This window comes from Elephas maximus, chromosome X, assembly GCF_024166365.1.
Source record: "Elephas maximus indicus isolate mEleMax1 chromosome X, mEleMax1 primary haplotype, whole genome shotgun sequence".
Taxonomy (NCBI): domain Eukaryota; kingdom Metazoa; phylum Chordata; class Mammalia; order Proboscidea; family Elephantidae; genus Elephas; species Elephas maximus.
In genome coordinates, this window is record NC_064846.1 from 123968255 (window position 1) to 123988134 (window position 19880).

At 46.2% G+C, this 19880-nt stretch overlaps 1 protein-coding gene across 2 annotated transcripts; it reads left to right on the forward strand.

Annotated features, from left to right (window-relative positions):
* The first annotated feature begins 989 nt into the window (after positions 1 to 989).
* On the forward strand, positions 990 to 15088 carry ELK1 (ETS transcription factor ELK1). Of its 2 annotated transcripts, XM_049871312.1 has the most exons (6): positions 990 to 1100; positions 9161 to 9431; positions 11347 to 11814; positions 12472 to 12888; positions 13540 to 13641; positions 13726 to 15088. In XM_049871312.1, exons 2-6 carry the CDS (start codon positions 9222 to 9224, stop codon positions 13822 to 13824), a joined length of 1296 nt encoding a protein of 431 aa, XP_049727269.1. In that variant the 5' UTR covers positions 990 to 1100; positions 9161 to 9221; the 3' UTR covers positions 13825 to 15088. The 2 variants fall into 2 exon arrangements, with proteins under 2 accessions (XP_049727269.1, XP_049727270.1); XM_049871313.1 differs by lacking the exon at positions 13540 to 13641.
* The last annotated feature ends 4792 nt before the right edge of the window (positions 15089 to 19880 follow it).

Consider the following 19880-nt stretch of genomic DNA (forward strand, 5'->3'; position numbering starts at 1 on the left):
GCCCAGGCTGATCCCTGGGCAATCAGCCTTTCACTCCTGCCCCTAAGGTTTACCCTCCTCCCACGCCCCGACAGTTTCTCTGGTACACTAATTACACCCACGCCCCATTCAGCCCAACTTCGGCCTCGCTGCTGCTTCTAAATGCTTCCAGCTTCTGCCAACAGGCCCAGAGCCGGGCCTAGTCCCCCCCACTTCTAACTCCAGCCCCTCTTTTAGGTTGAGCTGGGTTTTCGCCAATCAACGCAGGGCTAGATTCCACCCCTTTACAACTGGCTGCATCATAGGCCTTTAGTTTCTGCCACTCAGCGATCCTTCGCGTGTCTCGCAGCCCTCCGACCCTCCTACTTCCGCTCTGTGCTAAATTAGTCTCTTCTAACCAATCATCATAGAGTTACCCTGCCCGCCCACGCAGAGCCAGGGCCCGACCCCCTCCCGGTCAGCTGCTACTCCCACTTCTATTAAAGTCCTGCTTCCGCTTAGCGTGGAGTGCAGCACCACCCCGTTGCTGTTTTGGCAGCTGTCTAGGAGTCTGTCATCCGCCAATCCTCTTCACCCACCCTCCACCCTCGGAAGTTGTCTGTCTTCCATCAATCCCATTTAGGCCAATCACTGCTGGGCTAGCCCGCCAGAACTTTGTTAACTGCCCACGGTCTAGCAGTCCTTCTTGAGCCAATCAGCGCTGAGCACCGCAGGCCTAACACACTCCCTCCGGACCTGGGCGGTTGTCCGCGGGCTAGCGGTTCTCTTTGGACCAATCACAGTATAGCTCTGCGGGGCAGGACCTACCTCCTCACCCCAAGTAGCGCATTGGATCCGTGCTGCTTGGGCCAATCAGCTAGCGGCGGGGCTCTGAGCTCCACCTCTACCGGCCCACGTGAGCGGTGGGGAAACGCAGGGTCGGCTTCTAGGTGGTGCCGCCGCCGCCGCCGCCGCCGCCGCCGCCGCCGCCGCCGCCGCCGCCGCCGCCGCCGCCGCCGCCGCCGCCCCTCCCCGCCGCCACCGCCGCCGCCGCCTCGGAGCCCGGGCCTGGGGGGCGGTGGGGCCGTGCATGGAGCCCCCGCCCCCCGGAGCTGCCAACGCCGCCACGGTGCTGCGCACAGGTGAGCCCTGGACCTGGAGGGTTGGGGGACCACCCGTGAACACACGTATCCTTCCCGCCCCTGCGCGGGGGATGTGCTTTAGCCCGTGGCCTGATGGTGTTCGAGTCCTCACCACTACCACCACGGCTGGTGGACCTGCCTGTAGTATTGTTCGCTTCCTTTGCCCCTTGTAGTGGATCTGACCGTGGCCTAACCTCTCTCCCCCATTTTATAATGGATCGGTCTGCGTGTTTGTCTTTCTCCCCACCGCAACTTACAGTGGACCCGTTCGTGGTCTTGCCCCCACCCCCACTTATAGGGGACAAGTCTGTGGCATTTTCCAACCATATAGTAGGTGAATCCGAGTGCTTGTATTTCACCTATACTCAATTGTCAGGGGACCCATCTATGGCCTTGTTTATTCCACCCCTCCTGTTCCTTGTGAATCAATCCGTAGTGTTGTACCCCCCACCCCTCTTTAATAGTGAGTCAGTCTGTGAGTTTGTATTCTTGCCTTCTCCAGTCCCCCAAAGCATCAGCCCATGGCTTTATCCCCCCTTTTCATTTTATGGTGGATTAGTTTATATGCTTGTATACACATCTCAGTAGTCATCAGTCCGTTGTCTTCTCTCACTTTTTTGCAGACCTTAAGTAGGAGGGCTTCTCTCTTCTTTTTAATAGTAAGTTAAACTAGTACTTTATACATCCCCTCTTCCAGTATCCCAGTCCATGGCCTTGTCGCTCTCTCCTTTTAGTCAGTCTGTGTGATGGTTTTTCTCCCCCTCCATTGTAGGGCATCAGTCAATGAGCTTTTTTGCTTCCTTTCTCCCATTAGAGGAGTATGGCCATATCTCCTCTCCTTTGTGGTGGATTTGTCCAGTGGCCTTCCTGCTATCTGTGTGCTTGCATTCATACATCGTTGCCCCACATACCCTCCCATGAGTTCGATGCTTTGTAACCCCTTTCCCAAAGGGTTCAACCTGTGTGCTTTTATTTCCCCCCTCCTTTCCTTGTGGATCAGTCTGTGGCCTTCCCTGCCCCCAACTTTAATATTGTTATCATCCTGTGTGTTTGTTGAACCCAGATCTTTTTTACTCTAGATAACAGCCCCTTACACACACTTTTTTGTGCTTTAAGTGAAAGTTTACAAATCAAGTCAGTCTCTCATATAAAAACATATACACACCTTGCTATGTTCTCCTAGCTGCTCTCCCCCTAATATGAGCACACTCCTCCTCTCCACCCTGTATTCCCCGTGTCCATTCAACCAGCTCCTGTCCCCTTCTTCCTTCTCATCTCGCCTCCAGACAGGAGCTGCCCACATAGTCTCGTGTCTACTTGAGCCAAGAAGCTCACTCCTCGCCAGTATCATTTTCTGTCTTATAGTCCAATCCAATCCCTGTCTGAAGAGTTGGCTTTGGGAATGGTTCCAGTCTTGGGCTAACAGCGGGTCCAGGGACCATGACCTCCAGGGTCCCTCCAGTCTCATTCAGACCATTATGTCTGTCTGGTCCTTTTATGAGAATTTGAGATCTGCATCCCACATCTCTCCTGCTCCATCAGGGATTCACCGTTGTATTCCTTTTCAGGGCAGTCATCGGTCACACACACTCTTTAACCACCAAGACATTCTGCCTTACTACAATAAATGAATACATTAATGATAGTGATGATAATAATACCAATAGAAACTGATATTGATTGAGCACATATGGTACCAGGCATGCTTTTTAAGTGTTTTACATTAATGAACTCATTTAATCCTCACCACAGCCCTGTGAGATAAATATTATCATTATCCCCATTTCACAGTTGAGGAAACTGAGGCATAGGGAGGTTAAACACCTTACTCAAAGGTTGCCCAGTAAGTACCAGGTTAGGCTGCCTCTCAGGGCACAGGATACTTTTTGAGGCTCCCTTCCCTTACCTCATCCCACTCCGCAGAGCCCACTCCATAAAAACCAAATTAGTTCCCATCTCCAAACTTATGTTCTTGCTGTCTTCTCTGCCTGTGGATCTGTCTCCATCTACACCTTGCCTCAGCACCCACCCACCCCCAATCCCAGAAGCTATGTGACCTTAGATTAGTGATTTAGCCACTTTCTTTCTGCACCTGTTTCTCATTTGTAGCATGGGGGAATCAGAACTAGACCCTCTCCAGTATATATAAAGAATACCTGTGAGTTAATAAAACAAGTTACCTCTCTGGCCTCACCTCATACACTTACACCCTCTCACAAACCCTGCTTCAGCTACACTGGCCTCCTCCTCACTGGTCCTCAAACACACCAGGCCTCTGCACTGGCTGTTTTCTCTGCTGAGAACGCACTACCCCCAGATACCTGCATGGCTCCATTCAGGCCTCTGTTCAAATGTCAATCTCTCAATGAGGCCCTCCCTGACTATCTTGTTTAAAAGAGATACCCTGGAACCACACACACGGCAGGGCTCAAGCCCCTTTTCTGCTTTATTTGTCCTTTTGCCCTTTATCACTCTCTAACACACTGTATAATTTACTAGTTTATTGTGCTTATTGTCTGTCTCTCCCCTTTAGAATGGGAGTACTGTGAGGGCTTAAAATGTTTATGTGTTTATTAACAGGAGCGTCTCCAGCACCTAAAAATGTACCTGGTATGCAGTAGGTGCTTCATAAGAATTTGTTGCATGAATGGATGAAAAAAATAAAATTGAGACAAATCAGGGTGGGGGACAGATGGAGATAAAGAGAAGATAAGAGAGTTAGTTAAAAGAGCTAGTTAGTTGGAATTGATCATTCAACAAACTACTGAGTACCAGGCACTCTTCTAGGTAGAACAAAATAGGCAGAAACTCCTACCCTTGTGGAGCAGACATTTAGTTGGGGAGACAGACTATATAAATAAATAAATAAATATTTTTATATATATATATATATATAAACAAGTAAAATTCGATAGTATATTAGACAAGTGCTAAAGAAAAAAAGTGAAGTAGGGATGGTAGAAACGGAGTACTGGGTGGTTGGAATCTTAGGGTGGCCAGGGCAGGTCTCACTTGGAAGGTGACATAAAATGGGGGGGATGGGAAGAAAAAGGATGATATACCAGCTAGTAGCTAACATTTGTTGAATGCCTGCCATGTGCCAGAGAAGCTTTCTAAGTCCTTTACATATATTGACACATTCAATCCTTACAAAAACCTTTGAGAGTAGGTGTATTTTTTAGGATGTTTTACTTTGATGTTTTACAGATGAGGAAACAGACACAGAGAGCCTTAAGTAACTTGCTCAAGGTCACACAGCTAGAACAGGAAAGAGGAATATTAGGCCAAAAACTCAGAGAAGCAGATTTGCAAGGGCAAATAGGTTATTTGGCACACTGGACCATGCAGAGGAAAAATTCTGCCTGGGGAGGAACTGTAACTTAATGATTATGTAATAAAGGGTCTCTCGGGTACAGGAATGGGGAAGGGCACTTCTGGCAAGAACAGCACATACATATTCTTAGAGGTAGGAACTCTTCCCAGTGCATTAGGGGAACTGTGGATAGTTCAGGGTGGCCATGATGTACTTTCCCAAGCTTGTGCCCACCTCAGAGCCTTTATACATGTTGTTTCCTCTGCCTGGAGCACTCTTCCTGCAGACATCAGCCTGGATTACTACCTCCCTGTTTCAGTCTTTGCTCAAATGTCACCTCCTCAGGGAAGCCCTCCCTGATCACCCTAGTATCCTTGTCACCTTCTAGGTTCTTATACTTCTGTTTCCTGTCACCCTCTACCTTTCTTTGACTCTCTTAATATTGAGGTGTTGTAAGGGGTTGACTGAGCTGACTGGAGCCACACTGCTTGGGTTTGATTCTCGACTTTGCCAGCTTCCAGCCGTGTGACCTTGAGCAAGTTATTTCTCTGTGCCTCCATTTTCTTATCTGGAAAATGAGAATTATAGCACCCTGTAGAGTTGGTTTGGGGATTAAATGAGTTAAATGATTAAAACATCGTGCAGCACATAATAAGGGCTGTGTGACTCATTGCTATTTTTTAAATTAATATTATTCACAAGCATCTGAAACTGGCCAGCTCCAAAATTGACCTCCTGATCTCCCCCCAAAACCTGCTCCCATAGGGCTCCCCATCTCAGTTGATCACAACTCTATTCTTCCAGATAATGAGGCCAAAAACGTAGAGCCATCCTTGACTCCTCTCTCACACCACCTCCATCCTATCTGTCAGCAAATCCTGTTGGCTCTGTCTTGAGATTTTAACCAGAATTCAGCCACTTCTCACCAATTCCACCATCTCTCACTTGGACTATCGCAGTAGCCTCTTAAGCCCCTACAGTCTGTTCTCCTCCTGTTAAACCCGAAGTCACAGCATGTCACCCCTCTCTCTTCTCAATCCTCTTTTGGCTCCTTTCCCACTCAGAGTAAAAGCCAAAATCCTTGCAATGCCTAAAAAAATCTTAATCTGACCCCTTGTTACCTCTCTGTCCTCATCTCCTACTTTTCCCCTCACTAATTCCACTCCAGCCACATGGAACATCCTATAACATGTCAGGCACATTTCCAGCTTCAGGGCCTTTTACACTGGCTTTTGCCTCTGCCTGAATCACTGCTCTCGCAGATATTCCTAAACCTGATTACTTCTTTCAGGTCTTTGCTCAACTATCACTTCCTCACTGCCCTGACTACTCTTTTAAAAATTACTCCTTCCCTGCTTTATTTTTCTCTATACCTCTTATCACCATCAACATTCTTTTTACTTGTTTATCTTGTTTTTTGTTAGTCTTCCCCTCTAAATATATGAATTCCACTAGAGCAGAGATTTTTGTCTGTTGTGTTCACTGCTGTATCCCCAGCACCTGGCTCACAGTAAACCCATTGCTGCCGAGTCAATTCCAACTCATAGCCACCCTATAGGATAAAGCAGAACTGCCCCATAGGGTTTTTGTCTTAGTTATCTAGTGCTGCCATAACAGAAATACCACAAGTGGATGGCTTAAGAAAGAGATATTTATTCCCTCACACTTTAGGAGGCTAGAAGTCTGAATTCAGGGCAGCAGCTCCAGGGGAAGGCTCTCTCTCTAGTCGCTCTGGGGGAAGGTCCTTGTCATCATTCGTCAGTACAGGGACCCTGGGTCCAAAGGATGTGCACCACTCCCAGCTCAGCTTTCTTGGTGGTATGAAGTCCCCCTGCTCTCTGATCAATTCTCTCTCTTTTATATTTCAAAAGAGATTGACTCAGTATACAATCTAATCTTGTAGATTGAGCCTTTCCATTAACATAACTGCCTCTAATCCTGCCTCATTAACATTATAGAGGTAGGATTTACAACACATAGGATAATCACATCAGATGACAAAATGGTGGACAATCACACAATATTGGGAATCATGGCCTAGCCAGATTGACACACGTTTTGAGGGGACACAATTCAATCCGTAACAGTTTCCAAGGCTGTATTCTTTATGGAAGCAGTAGACACTCAATAAATGTTTGCTAAATGAATAGAGAAGTAAACACATTTGAGTAAGGCAAATTACTAGACCTTATTAGGGATCAAATGGGAGACGTGATAATAAATGAAATACAAAACCTCTGTGCCTGTGAGGCTTGAAGCAAACTGTCAGATTTCACTTAACTGATGGGTTCTGTTGTAGCTGAAAGAGAAACTGGTACAATTGCCTATTTCGGCCACCAGGAGTCACACTGAACCCTTTGTGACTCCGAAACAAGTGGGCTTCGAAATAAACACAATGAGATCTTGGATGACAGGACTCTCTATTCTGGACACCGTTCATGGCTTTGTAACTTACACAATTGCCTAAAACTGTCTCTGCTGAATGAACTTTGAAAGAACTTGGACCTAAGAGGATTGTGTGTGTGTGTGTGTGTGTGTGTGTGTGTGTGTGTGTGTGTGTGTGTGTGTGTGTGTGTGTGTGTGTGTGTGTGTGTGTGTGTGTGTAATTGCAGATTAAAGAATCCATCTATAAATAATGGAGAGAGATTCTTCAAAACTGATTTGGAAGGTTTTATTCTTAATCCAATGATCATAGCCATCTGAAGAGTTGACTGATTAAAGCTCACTTCCCTAAGGGATAAGAAGCCTATCCATGTTTATTTCCTATTTCGTCTCAGAAAAAAGAGCAGGTATAGGAGGTACAGGGAGGAGCCTCTTCTTTTTGGACATGATGAGAGGGAGCAATCAGTGTGAGGGGCAGTTTAGCCTCATGGTTAAGAGCTTAGACAACTGGAACCTGACTGTCTGGGTTTAAATCCTGGCCCTGCCACTTGTGGCTATATGACCTTGTACAGGTCATTGAGACAGTTCCTCATGTTCCTCATTAAAGGGATGGATAAATATAACAGTACAGGTTTACATTCTCTTATCCAAAACCCTCAATGCCAGATGTATTTAATAATTTAGATTTTTTTATTTTTAAAAGGTAATATTATGTAAATACACATGTTACATAACCCCCTTAGTAGATTCTGTAATCAGGCATGTTCATATTTCTGCATGTATATGCAGAAATTATGAATATTCACACTAAGTAAAGATCAATAAAGATCAGAGAGGGCCTTGTTTAATTTCAAATCTATTTTTGCTGCCAAAGGAGTTAGAAAGACGCTTTTCATTTTTCATTTTCAGATAGAAAATCATGAACAAATTAGCATCTAATATTTATTTAGAGTCTCCCTACTCTAGGAATATTATATTTAATCTACACAATAACTTTATGAACTAGGTATTATTATCTCTACAGATAAGAATGTTGTTATCCCTGTTTTACAGGTGAGAAAAATGAGGTGCAAAGAGGCTAAAGAATATGCCCAGGGTCACACAACTAATAAGTGGCAGAACCAGGAATCAAACCATGGCAGTCTGGCTCCAGAGCCTGGGTGATTACCCAGTAGGCTATATTGCCTCTCTGCTTAGAACAGTGCCTGGCATGTGCTAAGCACTCAATCACCGTTAGTTACTGCTATTGTTATCAAGGGGGAGAACATATAGGGACAGTAACAGGTCAGAGGAATGGGTGGGGGATAGAGGGACAGAAGAGAGCAGGCATTCAGTTCCAGGAAGGCTTCATAAAGGAAGGGACCCTTGAAAGGGACCTGAAAGATAAGAAAGACTTCTAGTCAGAGGAAGGGAACCCCCGGATGGAGTGAACAGCCTTCACAAGGGCCAGGCAAAATGAACTTCCTAAAAAATGTGAAATTGTTTGATGTGATAGAAGATAACATGATAAAGTTCAGGTGAGGGGGATTATATTAGTTTTCTATTCCTGCTGTAACAAATTATCACAAAATTAGCTTCTTAAAACAGCACAAATTTATTATCTTACATTTATGTAGGTCAGAAGTCCAACACAGGTCTCAGCAACCTAAAACTAAGGTGTCGGCAGGGCTATGTTCCTTTCTGGAGGCTTCAGGGGAGAATCCATTTCCTGCTTGTTTGAGTTGTTGGCAGAATTCAGTTCCTTGCAGTCGTAGGACTGAGGATTCTTACTGGCTGTCAGCTGAAGGCCATACCGGCTCTAAGAGGTTCACAGTTTTAATGCTGCCTGCATTCCTTGGCTCATATAGCCACCTTCTTCCTCAAAGCCAGCAACAGCAGATCCAGTCCCTCTCATGCTTTGAATCTTTCCTGCCTCTTCTGTCCTTGCATCTCTCTGTGTTACCTTTCTGCCTCCTTCTTCCTCTTTGAAGATTACATTGGGCCCAGACAAATAATCCAGGATAATCTCCTTATCTTAAAATCCGTAATCTTAATTCCATCTGCAAAATTCCTTTTGCCATGTGAAGTAGCATACAGGTTCCAGGGATTAGGATGTGGACATCTTTGAGGAGCCATTATTCTGCCCACCACAGTCTACCCTCTGGTCCCCAAAGATTCATGTTTGTCTCACATGCAAAATACATTCATACTATTTTCCAGAAGTCTAATCCCATTACAGAAATCATGCAAAACCAGGCTGATGAGTTTAGATTTAAGTCTCAGGGTGTTTGGGGAATGATGGTGGGATTTGGAGACAGAGGTGGAGGCAAGATGGCAAGAAAGGAATCCTCTTCCTGCTGACCTGTACCCCCTCTTGTGTCCACAGCCTCTCGGCTCTGAGCTGTCTGCCCTCCAGACCCCTGGGATGGCGTAGTGCTCCCCCAGCAATGGACCCATCTGTGACGCTGTGGCAGTTTCTGCTGCAGCTGCTGAGAGAGCAAAGCAATGGCCATATCATCTCCTGGACCTCACGGGATGGTGGTGAGTTCAAGCTGGTAGATGCAGAGGAGGTGGCCCGGCTGTGGGGACTGCGCAAGAACAAGACCAACATGAATTATGACAAGCTCAGCCGGGCCTTGCGGTACTACTATGACAAGGTAAGGCCTCTAATATCAGTGCTAGGAACCCCCAACATTTCTATCAGTTATTTCATTTTCTTGTTTTAATTGCTATAGCTAAAACTTTGAAAACAGTATTAAAAATTTGCCATTTCTTACCCCATCTTCTGGCACTCTCAGACCAGTGCTGGGCCCCCAAGCATTTATATCAGTTATTTTCTTGTCTTACTGTTTCATAGCAGTATTAATACTGACTGTCCTCACCCCATCCTCTGAGATCCCCAGAGCAGTGCTGTCCCACCACACTCTGTACAACATTTAATTTTCTTGCCTTGTTCCTATAGCCAAAACTTTGAAAATGTTATTAATAATGATCATTCCTCATTTTGTGCTTTGGAACCCCTGGACCAGTGCTGAGCTCCCCCAGTTTTTCATATTCTGTGCTTATTCTTAGAATCAAAACTTACATGACTATATTATAGTGACCTTTTCTGACCCCATCCTCTGAGACCCCAAAATTTTTATTATTCATTTTCTTAATTCCTTTAGCTAAAACCTCCAAAAGAATATTTAATGCCAGCTCTACACCCCATCCTCTTGGATCCCCACAGTAGCACTGGTCTACCCGAATATTTATAAATCAGTTATTTTATTATCTTATTCCTATAGCTAAATTTTTAAATATTCGTCATCCTATCCTCTTAGACTTCCAGATCAGTGCTGCTAATATTTATACCAGTTATTTCATTTTCTTATTTCTTTAGGTGAAACCTCCAAAACAATGTGCATCTCTTTTCATCCTTCTTCTGAGAAATGCAAACCCACCCTGTGACATACCTGACAAGCATTAAGAACCCCCCCAGAGTGCTCCAGTGTCCCCCAGTTTCCTTATACCCCCCCAACAGCCCTAGATCTGTGCTACACACCATTAATATTTATAGCATTTATTCATTTTCATATTTTATTCCTCTAGCTTAAACCTCCAAAACAATAACGAGGCTCTGTGGTATCACCACAGCACCCATGAGACCCTTTAGACCTGCTCTGAAAACATGCTCTGGGACCCACCCAGGCCAGCCTTGAGATTCCCCTCCCCAATATCTATACCAGTATTTTAATGTTCTTGTTCCATTGCTATCAGTTACTTCATTTTCTCGTTGCTTTAGCTAAAACCTCCACAACAGTATTAATAATGAGGCCTCCTCACCATGTCCTCTCTACTGACCTTTCCCTGTTCTACTTCTTTGTCAACATCTTTAAATAATCCTCTATTAATAATAATTCATCACCCCATTTTTCTATATTAATTCGACACTTACATCAATTATTTTATTTTCCTTATTAGCTGTTCTCTAAAACTGTGTCCTGGAAGCCACTCACAAGGCCTGACCTGTCAGCCCACAGACATCCTTGGTTGTTGGAGCCAGAAGAAACTGTGCTCCTGTACCTACTTCCCCAGATGGGCCCCATTGTGAAGAGGAGCTTGTGTGTATATCTGAGATGGAGGGTAGAGTCAGACAGATGGAGACGAAGAGTGACAGGGAGACTTAGAGAGAGAGATAGGAAGGAAAAATGGAGGGTAGACTGAGAAAGAAAGGGCAGTAGACTAAAGAAATTGTGGAGGGGAGAATAGAGAAGGCAAAGGCTGAGGAGGGAAACGGGAACCTGGGGAAGGTAGAAAAAGAGAGACAGGAAGAGACTGAAGGAGGAAAAGGAAGGAGCTGAAAATTTGAGAAAGAGATGGGTGAGATGTGAAATAGGCAGAGATGGTGAACATTATGAGGAGGCAGATAGAGAGGAGGGAGGTCGTATTCACAAAAAGACAGGAGAGGGGCCAGTGGGAAGAAAGACACTAGGATAAGAGGCCTCTCCACCTCCTCTTCATGCATCCACACCTTCCCTCCATCCTGCCCCTTTCCTCTAAGTCCTTCTATCCCCTCTCCTCCCTTCCCAGAACATCATCCGCAAGGTGAGCGGCCAGAAGTTCGTTTACAAGTTTGTGTCCTACCCTGAGGTCGCAGGGTGCTCCACTGAGGACTGCCCACCCCAGCCTGAGGTGTCTGTCGCCGCCTCTGCCTCCGCGGCAAATGTGGCCCCTGCTGCTGTACACGTTGCCCCCGGGGACCCTGTCTCAGGGAAGCCAGGCACACCCAAAGGCACAGGAATGGCAGGACCAAGTGGCTTGGCACGCAGCAGCCGGAACGAGTATATGCGCTCAGGCCTCTATTCCACCTTCACCATCCAGTCCTTGCAGCCACAGCCCCCGCCTCAGCCTCAGCTACCCCCTCATCCTCGGCCTGCCTCAGTGCTCCCCAACACCGCCTCTGCAGGAGCAGCAGCACCCCCCTCAGGGAGCAGTAGCACCAGTCCAAGCCCTTTGGAGGCTTGCCTGGAGGCAGAGGACGCTGGCCTGCCTCTGCAGGTGAGGACTGGAATCTGTAAATTCAGTAAGAGGAGAGGGTGAGGTGGAGGGAAGCACAATTCCCAATTGAGTCCTATTAAGAGGAGTTGTGGTGGGAGGATGGAACCAGAAGTCCCGGTGTAGAATGGAGAATGCAGTGGGGAGGAGAGCTATGGAAGTCCTGGGAAGGAAGAGGGATATTAAATGTGCTACACTTAGTAGTTACCTAGCATGTAGTAGGTGCCCTGGACATTTGTTTAACGCAGAAGTTCTTACACTTTAGCACTCATCATTGCTGGGCCCCACCCCCAGCATTTCTGTTTAAGTGGGTCTGGAGAGGGGCCTGAGAACTTCATTTTTAAAAAGTTTCCAGATGAGATAGATGGTGCTAGTCCTTAAATCAAATTTTTTAGAACAAAATTTTGATAACTACTGCTTTAATGAACCAAGGGCAGTATCCCTGGGAGTCCCACCCCCATGAGATTGTCTTGCCCCAGGTGCCCTGCCCCCAATAAGAGGACTTGCCCCAGAAGAAGCCCCGCTAGTCCCACAACCTGTTAGAGGCCTCATCCCCAGAACTAAGTCCCTTCCCAGGGAAATCAGTGGCTGGCCCACTGGAGAAAGTTTCGCTACTCTCAAGAGTTCTTATCTGCCCCTCTGCACCCACACCTCTCCCAGGTTATCCTGACCCCGCCTGAGGCCCCAAACCCGAAATCAGAAGAGTTGAACGTGGAGCCGGGGTTGGGCCGGCCACTGCCCCCAGAAGTTAAAGTGGACGGGCCCAAAGAAGAGCTGAAAGCTACAAGTAGGGAGGCGGGGTTTGTGCCGGAAGCTATTAAGGTTGAGGCGGAAATTCCTCCCGCGGTCGCTATGGAGACAGCTGCTCAAGGGGCGGGCCTAGCGTCATCGGCAGCTTCCAGCCCTGAGATCGCCCAGCCACAGAAGGGCCGGAAGCCCCGGGACTTGGAGCTTCCGCTCAGCCCAAGCTTGCTGGGTGGGACGGGGCCGGAACGGACTCCGGGATCGGGAACTGGCTCTGGCTTGCAGGCTCTGGGGCAGGCGCTGACGCCGTCTTTGCTACCGACGCATACATTGGTGAGTGCCTGTGAAAGGGCGGAGCTGACGACCTGAACGAATGGGATTGGCAGGTGGCGGGCAGCTGAGAGGAATTGAACTGATGGCTAAGGCGAGTTTGGTTCCCTTGGGGGGAGGCCCAGGCCCAGGCCCAGGCCCAGGCCCAGTGAGCGAGCAGGAAAGGGCGAATAAGACTCCAGTGCAGGAGGATGGCTTCTGTGGGAACTGTTTGTGGTTTGGGGCATGGCTTAAGGAGCCTGAGCAGAGTTTTTTGGTTTGATTTAGTGGAGAGATTCCTTGAGGTATTATAGGCGAGGCGTGAGAGTTGGAGATTGAGCCTGAGCCGTTGGGATGGTGACTTGTGAGGTTTGAGAGCAGCATGGGGAGGGAGTATTCTGGGTGGTCTTGCTCAGTGAGCTCTCAGGAACTGGGGGTGAGCTCTCAGGAGTTGCAAGTGTGGGGCGGTATCTGCGTAAAATTTGGGAGATGCCTGCGGGCAAGGCCTTGGTTATGGTCTAGGCCTGTGGAGTTTGGGGGAGTGACCTCAGACGTCTGAGTGAAAAATCACTGGCGGGGCTGGAACCAGGTCCCTTCCATCCTCCCACTAAGTCCCTTTCATCTTCCCACGCCTGCCTTCTGCTCACTTAAGTTCTAACCACCCCTTTCTCACAGACTCCGGTGCTGCTAACGCCCAGCTCGCTGCCCCCCAGCATTCACTTCTGGAGCACTCTGAGTCCTATTGCGCCCCGTAGCCCAGCCAAGCTCTCATTCCAGGTATACTACCTTCCCCCATCTTGGAGAGGGTGAGAGACCCTACCGTGACTCTAACCTATGATCTCTCCCTATTTCTGCCCCCAGTTTCCATCCAGTGGCAGCGCCCAGGTGCACATTCCTTCCATCAGCGTGGACGGCCTTTCGACCCCCGTGGTGCTCTCCCCAGGGCCCCAGAAGCCATGACTACCACCAATACCACTCCCTGCTGGGGTTGCTCCATCCATGAGCCCAATCTCCTCTCCAGCCAGCCCTCTCAAGGAGAAACAATTCACCTGACAGACTCATGCTCTGGTCTGGGGATGGGGACTCTTGAGAAGAAGAATCTACACACACACAGAAAACACAATTTCTGTCTTTGTCAGCCCCCCAGTGGCCGCCCTTACTCGTCTCCTACTTCAGTAGTAGGGACGGTTTATTTATTTATTTTTTGAAGGCCATTGGGAGGAGTCTGGCCCTACCTTTTAGGGGGTTGGTGAGGACACCTCCCCCATCGCTACATTTTTCCAAGATGAGGTAATCAGGGTCTGGCATGAGAAGAACATTTTATTATTTCTCAGCCAGCCCTTGGGGAGATGGGGGAGTCCTGTCTCCTTTTTAGGTGGGTAAAAGAGCTGGTTTGTTTTATTATTCCTGGCCATACCCAAGGAACTAGGAAGGATTTTGTACCATTTAATGGTTCAGAAGTTTTGGCCAAGGAAGATTAACACCCTTAGAATGGAACTTTTTACCTCTCCAACCTTTCAGACAGTTTGTCTTTTTTTCAACCAACTTTTTGGCAAAGGAGGAATGCCCCCTTTGCTCTTCTCCCCCTCTGAGAAGCCATTCCTTTGTCTGCCAAACTCCCTGGGGTCCTGCCTGTTACCTCCCAAAGCAGGGTTTTTTGGGGGGGTGGTCCCCGTCTGGGGGGGCCCCTCCAGCCAGTACTCCAGGTCTCCCTGTCCCCCCACCTCCAGCCATTTTGATAGTATAATCTATTTTTAAACAGGACTTTTCAATAAGGGAGGGGGGCATCTCTTCTTGTATCTGAGATGGGGGTGGGTGGGAAGGCAAGGGATTTGGGGGATCTTCCCGCCACCCCCTCCCCAAGTGTTTATTTTTGATACCAAACATGTATTTTCAGTTCCCTCCCTCCCAGCCCCCCAGTTTCCTGCAGGCGGGTATGAAGGACCCTATAAGCGTCCCTGGAGTTGAGAGGGAGGAATGGGGGACATAAATCCTGTTCTATGTCAATTCAAGGCTGGAGAGGGTGGGTTCAAAAGACTCCTGGGCTCACTTCCTGTCATCAAAGGTCCAGCCCAGGCCTGGAAACCTGAGGGTTGGTGATTTGGGGGACGGTGCTATGCCTGTCTCCACTGTTTGTTTTACTTCCCCAAAATGGGTCTTTTTTTCTAAGAGTACCAGAGAATGGGGGAATTGTTCCTGTAAATATATATTTTTAAAGGTGATGCTGGAGGCTGCTGGCATTTTTTTCCTGATGTTGTCAGGACTGAGTGTGACAGACATGACTTTGTGTGAAAGGTGGTAAGTGTGAGGCAGAGATTACTTGTGAGACAGTGTGATAGTATGTGTCAAAAATGGTAGTAAAAAAACCCCAAAATCCAGTGCTGTCAAGTCGATTCCAACTCATAGCGACCCTATAGGACAGAGTAGAACTGCCCCATAGAGTTTCCAAGGAGTGCCTGGCGGATTTGAACTTGCCGACCTATGGTTAGCAGCCATAGCACTTAACCACTACGCCACCAGGGTTGGTAGTAGAGACTGTAAATTGGCAACCATGTGTGAGAAAGAGAAGCTGTGTGTGGAAAGTTTTGGTTGTGTGTGTGTGAAACTGAGAGTGTAGTTGTGACCACGGATTTTTAACTTTATGTGAGAAATGAATGAATGATTAAGATACTGTGTTAGAAAATGTAATGGTATGTATGAAATAATGTTTATGAGAAGGTAATAGGTACTGCAAATCAGTCACTTTTTGGCAAGCTGATGGTGAGCAAGACAGACTGAGTGAACTGAAACGATGCATGAGAAACCGTGGGCTTGAAAGTGTTAGAGATTGAAGGGAGTTGTATGTAGGTAAGAAACTTCACTGTATGTAAGAAGGTAACAGTGTTTAGAGATGGATTGTGTGTGAAACTGTTCATGCGAAGCTGTCGTAACAGCCAAAGTAATAGTGCATGTGTGAGAAGTTGATCATATGAGAGAAAATAGTTATGAGGCCCAGTCGGTGACTCAGACACAAGACACGGAATGTGTGATTGTGTGTATGAAAACTATTCATGAGAGATAGTAAAGACGTATGTGAGAAGCAGAAAAAATGGTTGTGACTAGAGAGTATGAGGGACTGTGTATGTATGTGTGTGAAGCTGAAGACTAGTGGCAAATTGATTTACATTTACTACTACAGGTTCTCCCAACAAGTTCAGTGACTATATGAGAAAATGAGGGGAAATAATGATGAGACCGAGCGACTGAAACAGTATGAGAGACCATATAATTGTGGGTGAGAGACTAAGTATCAACAACCGGAAGTCAGCAACTGTGTATGTGCATGCATATGAACTGACTGTGAGAGAAAACTAGTGACTGAGACAGTGTCTAGGAATGTAGAGTATATAAAACATTTTGTAAGAGACTAAACTGTGGATAGTATGTTTGTGGAAAACAGAAAATGACTGAGACTAAGTGAATGAGACACAGAGACCACGTGATTGTGTGTGAGAAACTTCATGACGGTACTGGTGACTACAAATCACCAGTACTTACTTTGTGTATGAGGGAAACAGAAAATGGCTGGGACTGAATGAATGGCTGAAACAGTGTATGAAATTGTTAGAGATGATGTGAAGCAGACTGAGAGAAAATGTGGTTGTATGTGTGAAACTGTTAGTGAGATACTATTATAGCAGTTGTAAATGACTGTGTACAGCCAAAGCTGACTGAGGAAGATGACCTATGACTGGGTGGGACTGTGTGTGTGAAGGTAGTGTGAATCTGTTGGGTAGACTGTAGTAGTAGTTGTTAGCTACTGTTGAGTCCAAAAAAAAACCAAACCCGTTATTGAATCAGTTCCAACTAATAGTGACCCAATAACTGAACTGAAGATTTTGGAGGGTGGCTCAAAAAGACAAAGTATTATAATGAAATGTGCAAAGACTTGGAGTTAGAAAACCAAAGGGGAAGAACACACTCAGCATTCCTCAAGCTGAAAGAACTGTAGAAAAAATTCAAGCCTCGAGTTGCAATATTGAAAGATTCTACAGGGAAAATATTAAACAATGCTAGAAGCATCAGAAGAAGATGGAAGGAATGCAAAGAGTGACTGTACCAAAAAGAATTGGTTGACGTTCAGCCACTTCAAGAGGTACCATATGATTGAGAACCGATGGCACTGAAGGAAGAAGTCCAAGCTGCACTGAAGGCACTGGTGAAAAACAAGGCTCCAGGAATTGATGGAATACCAACTGAGATGTTTCAACAGATGCAGCACTGGAGGTGCTCACTTGTCCGTGTCAAGAAATTTGGAAGACAGCTACCTGGCCAGCTGACTGGAAGAGATCCATATTTGTGCCCATTCCAAAAAGTGATCCAGCAGAATGTGGAAATTATCAAACAATGTTATTAATATCACCAAACCAAACCCATTGCCATCAAGTCAATTCCAACTCATAGCGACCGTATAGGACAGAGTAGAACTGTCCCATAGGGTTTCCAAGGAGCGGCTGGTAGATTCGAACTGCCAGCCTTTTTGGTTAGCAGCCAAACTCTTAACCACTGTGCCACCAGGGCCACACAAAATTTGCTGCAGATCATTCAAAAGTGATAGTAGTAGTACGTCGACCTTGTGGATCTTGGCCGAAAGCAGAGAATACCAGAAAGATATTTACCTGTGTTTTATTGACTGTGCAAAGGCATTCAACTGTGTGAATCATAACAAATTATGGATAACATTGCGAAGAATGGGAATTCCATAACAATTGTGCTTATGAGGAACCTGTACATAGAACAAGAGGCAGTCATTTGAACAGAACAAGGAGATGCTGGGTGGTTTAAAGACAGGAAAGATGTGCGTCAGGGTTGTATCCTTTCACCATACTTATTCAGTTTGTATGCTGAGCAAATAATCTGAGAAGCTGGACCATATGAAGAAGAATGGGGCATCAGGATTGGAGAAAGATTCATTAACAACCTGTAATATGCAGATGACACAACCTTGCTTGCTGAAAGTGAAGAGGACTTGAGTGCTTACTGATGAAGATCAAAGACTACAGCCTTCAGTAGGGATTGTACCTCAATGTAAAACAAAAATCCTCACAACTGGGACTAAAGGACCAAATGAACCAGAGACTCCCCAGCCTGATACCAGAAGAACTAGATGGTGCCAGTCTACCACCAGTGACCGCCCTGACAGGGAGTACAACAGAGAGTCCCAGACAGAGCAGGAGAAAAATGTAGAACAGAGCTCAAATTCAGGTACAAACACCAGACTTAATGGTCTGATGGAGACTGGAGGAACCAGACGCACTGATAACTCAGAACTGAAACCATTCCTGAATCCCACTTTGCAGACAAAGATTAGACAGGACTATAACACAATAAATAATACATGTGAAGAATGTGCTTTTTAGTTAAATTAGATATACGAGACCAAATGAACAGATCCTGTCCAAAAGCAGGATGAGAAAGCAGGAAGGGGACAGGAACTGGTCGAATGGACACAGGGAACCTGGGGTGGAAAGGGGGAGTGTGCTGTCACATTGTGGGGATTGCAACTAATGCCACAAAACAATATGTGTATAAATTTTTAAATGACAAATTGAGCTGTGAACTTTGACCTAAAGCACAAAAAAATAGGGATCATATTACCAAAAAAAATCAAGAAAGGAAGATGGGAGGAATTTTATTTCTCCTTTATGCTTAATGCATTTTCCAATGAATATTATATTTATGATCAGATAAAAATATATTTGTTTAGGGGAAAAAAGCGATGCCAAAAAGTGATTCAATTAAGAACACATGAAGCTGGCTCACAACTTAGACCTAAGCTGGGATTCAGATGTGTGACTCTGTTGATAGACTGGTGGGCAGATGTCCTACTGCAGGGTGGGAGAAACAGACACTGGCAAGAGAAGACAGGGTGTTGGTCTGCAGTGACCCAGGGGCAAGGCAGCTTACTGAGGCAGCAGCCCAGTTTCTAGTCAGGATTTCGACAGAGGAGAGTTCTTAGAATCAGGGCAGTGCTGACAGCAAGATGCCCCTGGTGCCAGCACCCCCAAGCCCACTCCAAAAGTTTCAAATGTGCTTAAGACCAGGCTTGATCTCTGAGCATGCAGGGGGTGGGGGATGAGGAGCCCTTTACAGGGAGTAAGAGTTCTAGATTCTGATCTAGAACTGCTCTGCCCCCCGCCTTCCAATGTGACATAACTACCTCCCAGGGTGGGCAGTTAAACCAATGACTTCCATGATGAGCACTTTTAAAGTTCCATACAAGCTGTTATCTTCTTCTTGTCTTCTTCTGAAACTGTTCTTTCTTTGCCACGGCCCTGGTCTGCACCTAGTGGATAAATTTTTCAGGCCACTGGATACAGAATAAATGGATATGCAGAGTGAGGGGCGCAAGAAGAAAAGTCCTCACAACTGGACCATTAAGCAACATCATGATAAACGGAGACAAGATTGAAGTTGTCAGCATTGCACTGGGCAAGTCTGCTGTAAAAGACCACTTTAAAGTGTTAAAAAGCAAAGATGCCACTTTAAGGACTAAGCCTGACCCAAGCCATGGTATTTTCAGTTGCCTCATATGCATTTGAAAGCTGGATGATGAATAAGGAAAACCAAAGAGGAATTGACACCTTCGAATTATGGTGTTGGCAAAGAATATTGAATATACCATGGACTGCCAAAAGAATGAACAAATCTATCTTGCAAGAAGTACAACCAGAATGCTGCTTAGAGACAAGGATGGAGAGACTTCATCTCACATATTTTGGACATGTTATCAGGAGGGATCAGTCCCTGGAGAAGGACATCATGCTTGGTAAAGTGGAGGAAAGAGGAAGACCATCAATGAGATGGATTCACACAGTGGCTGCAACAATGGGCTCAAGCATAACAACGATTTTGAGGATGGCGCAGGGCTGGGCAGTGTTTTGTTCTGTTGTACACAGGGTCTCTATGAGTCAGAACCAACTTGACGGCACCTAACAACAACAACAACAAACTTGTCTCAATAACAGTCACACACA

What these genes read in the sequence shown, in the direction of transcription:
- ELK1 (XM_049871312.1), top strand. Translation starts at nt 9,222, where the DNA reads ATGGACCCATCTGTGACGCTGTGGCAGTTTCTGCTGCAGCTGCTGAGA. An exon ending in ACGCTGGCCTGCCTCTGCAG is followed by an intron (nt 11,815 to 12,471) that starts GTGAGGACTGGA and finishes CACCTCTCCCAG; the next exon opens with GTTATCCTGACCCCGCCTGA. An exon ending in CAGCCAAGCTCTCATTCCAG is followed by an intron (nt 13,642 to 13,725) that starts GTATACTACCTT and finishes TTCTGCCCCCAG; the next exon opens with TTTCCATCCAGTGGCAGCGC.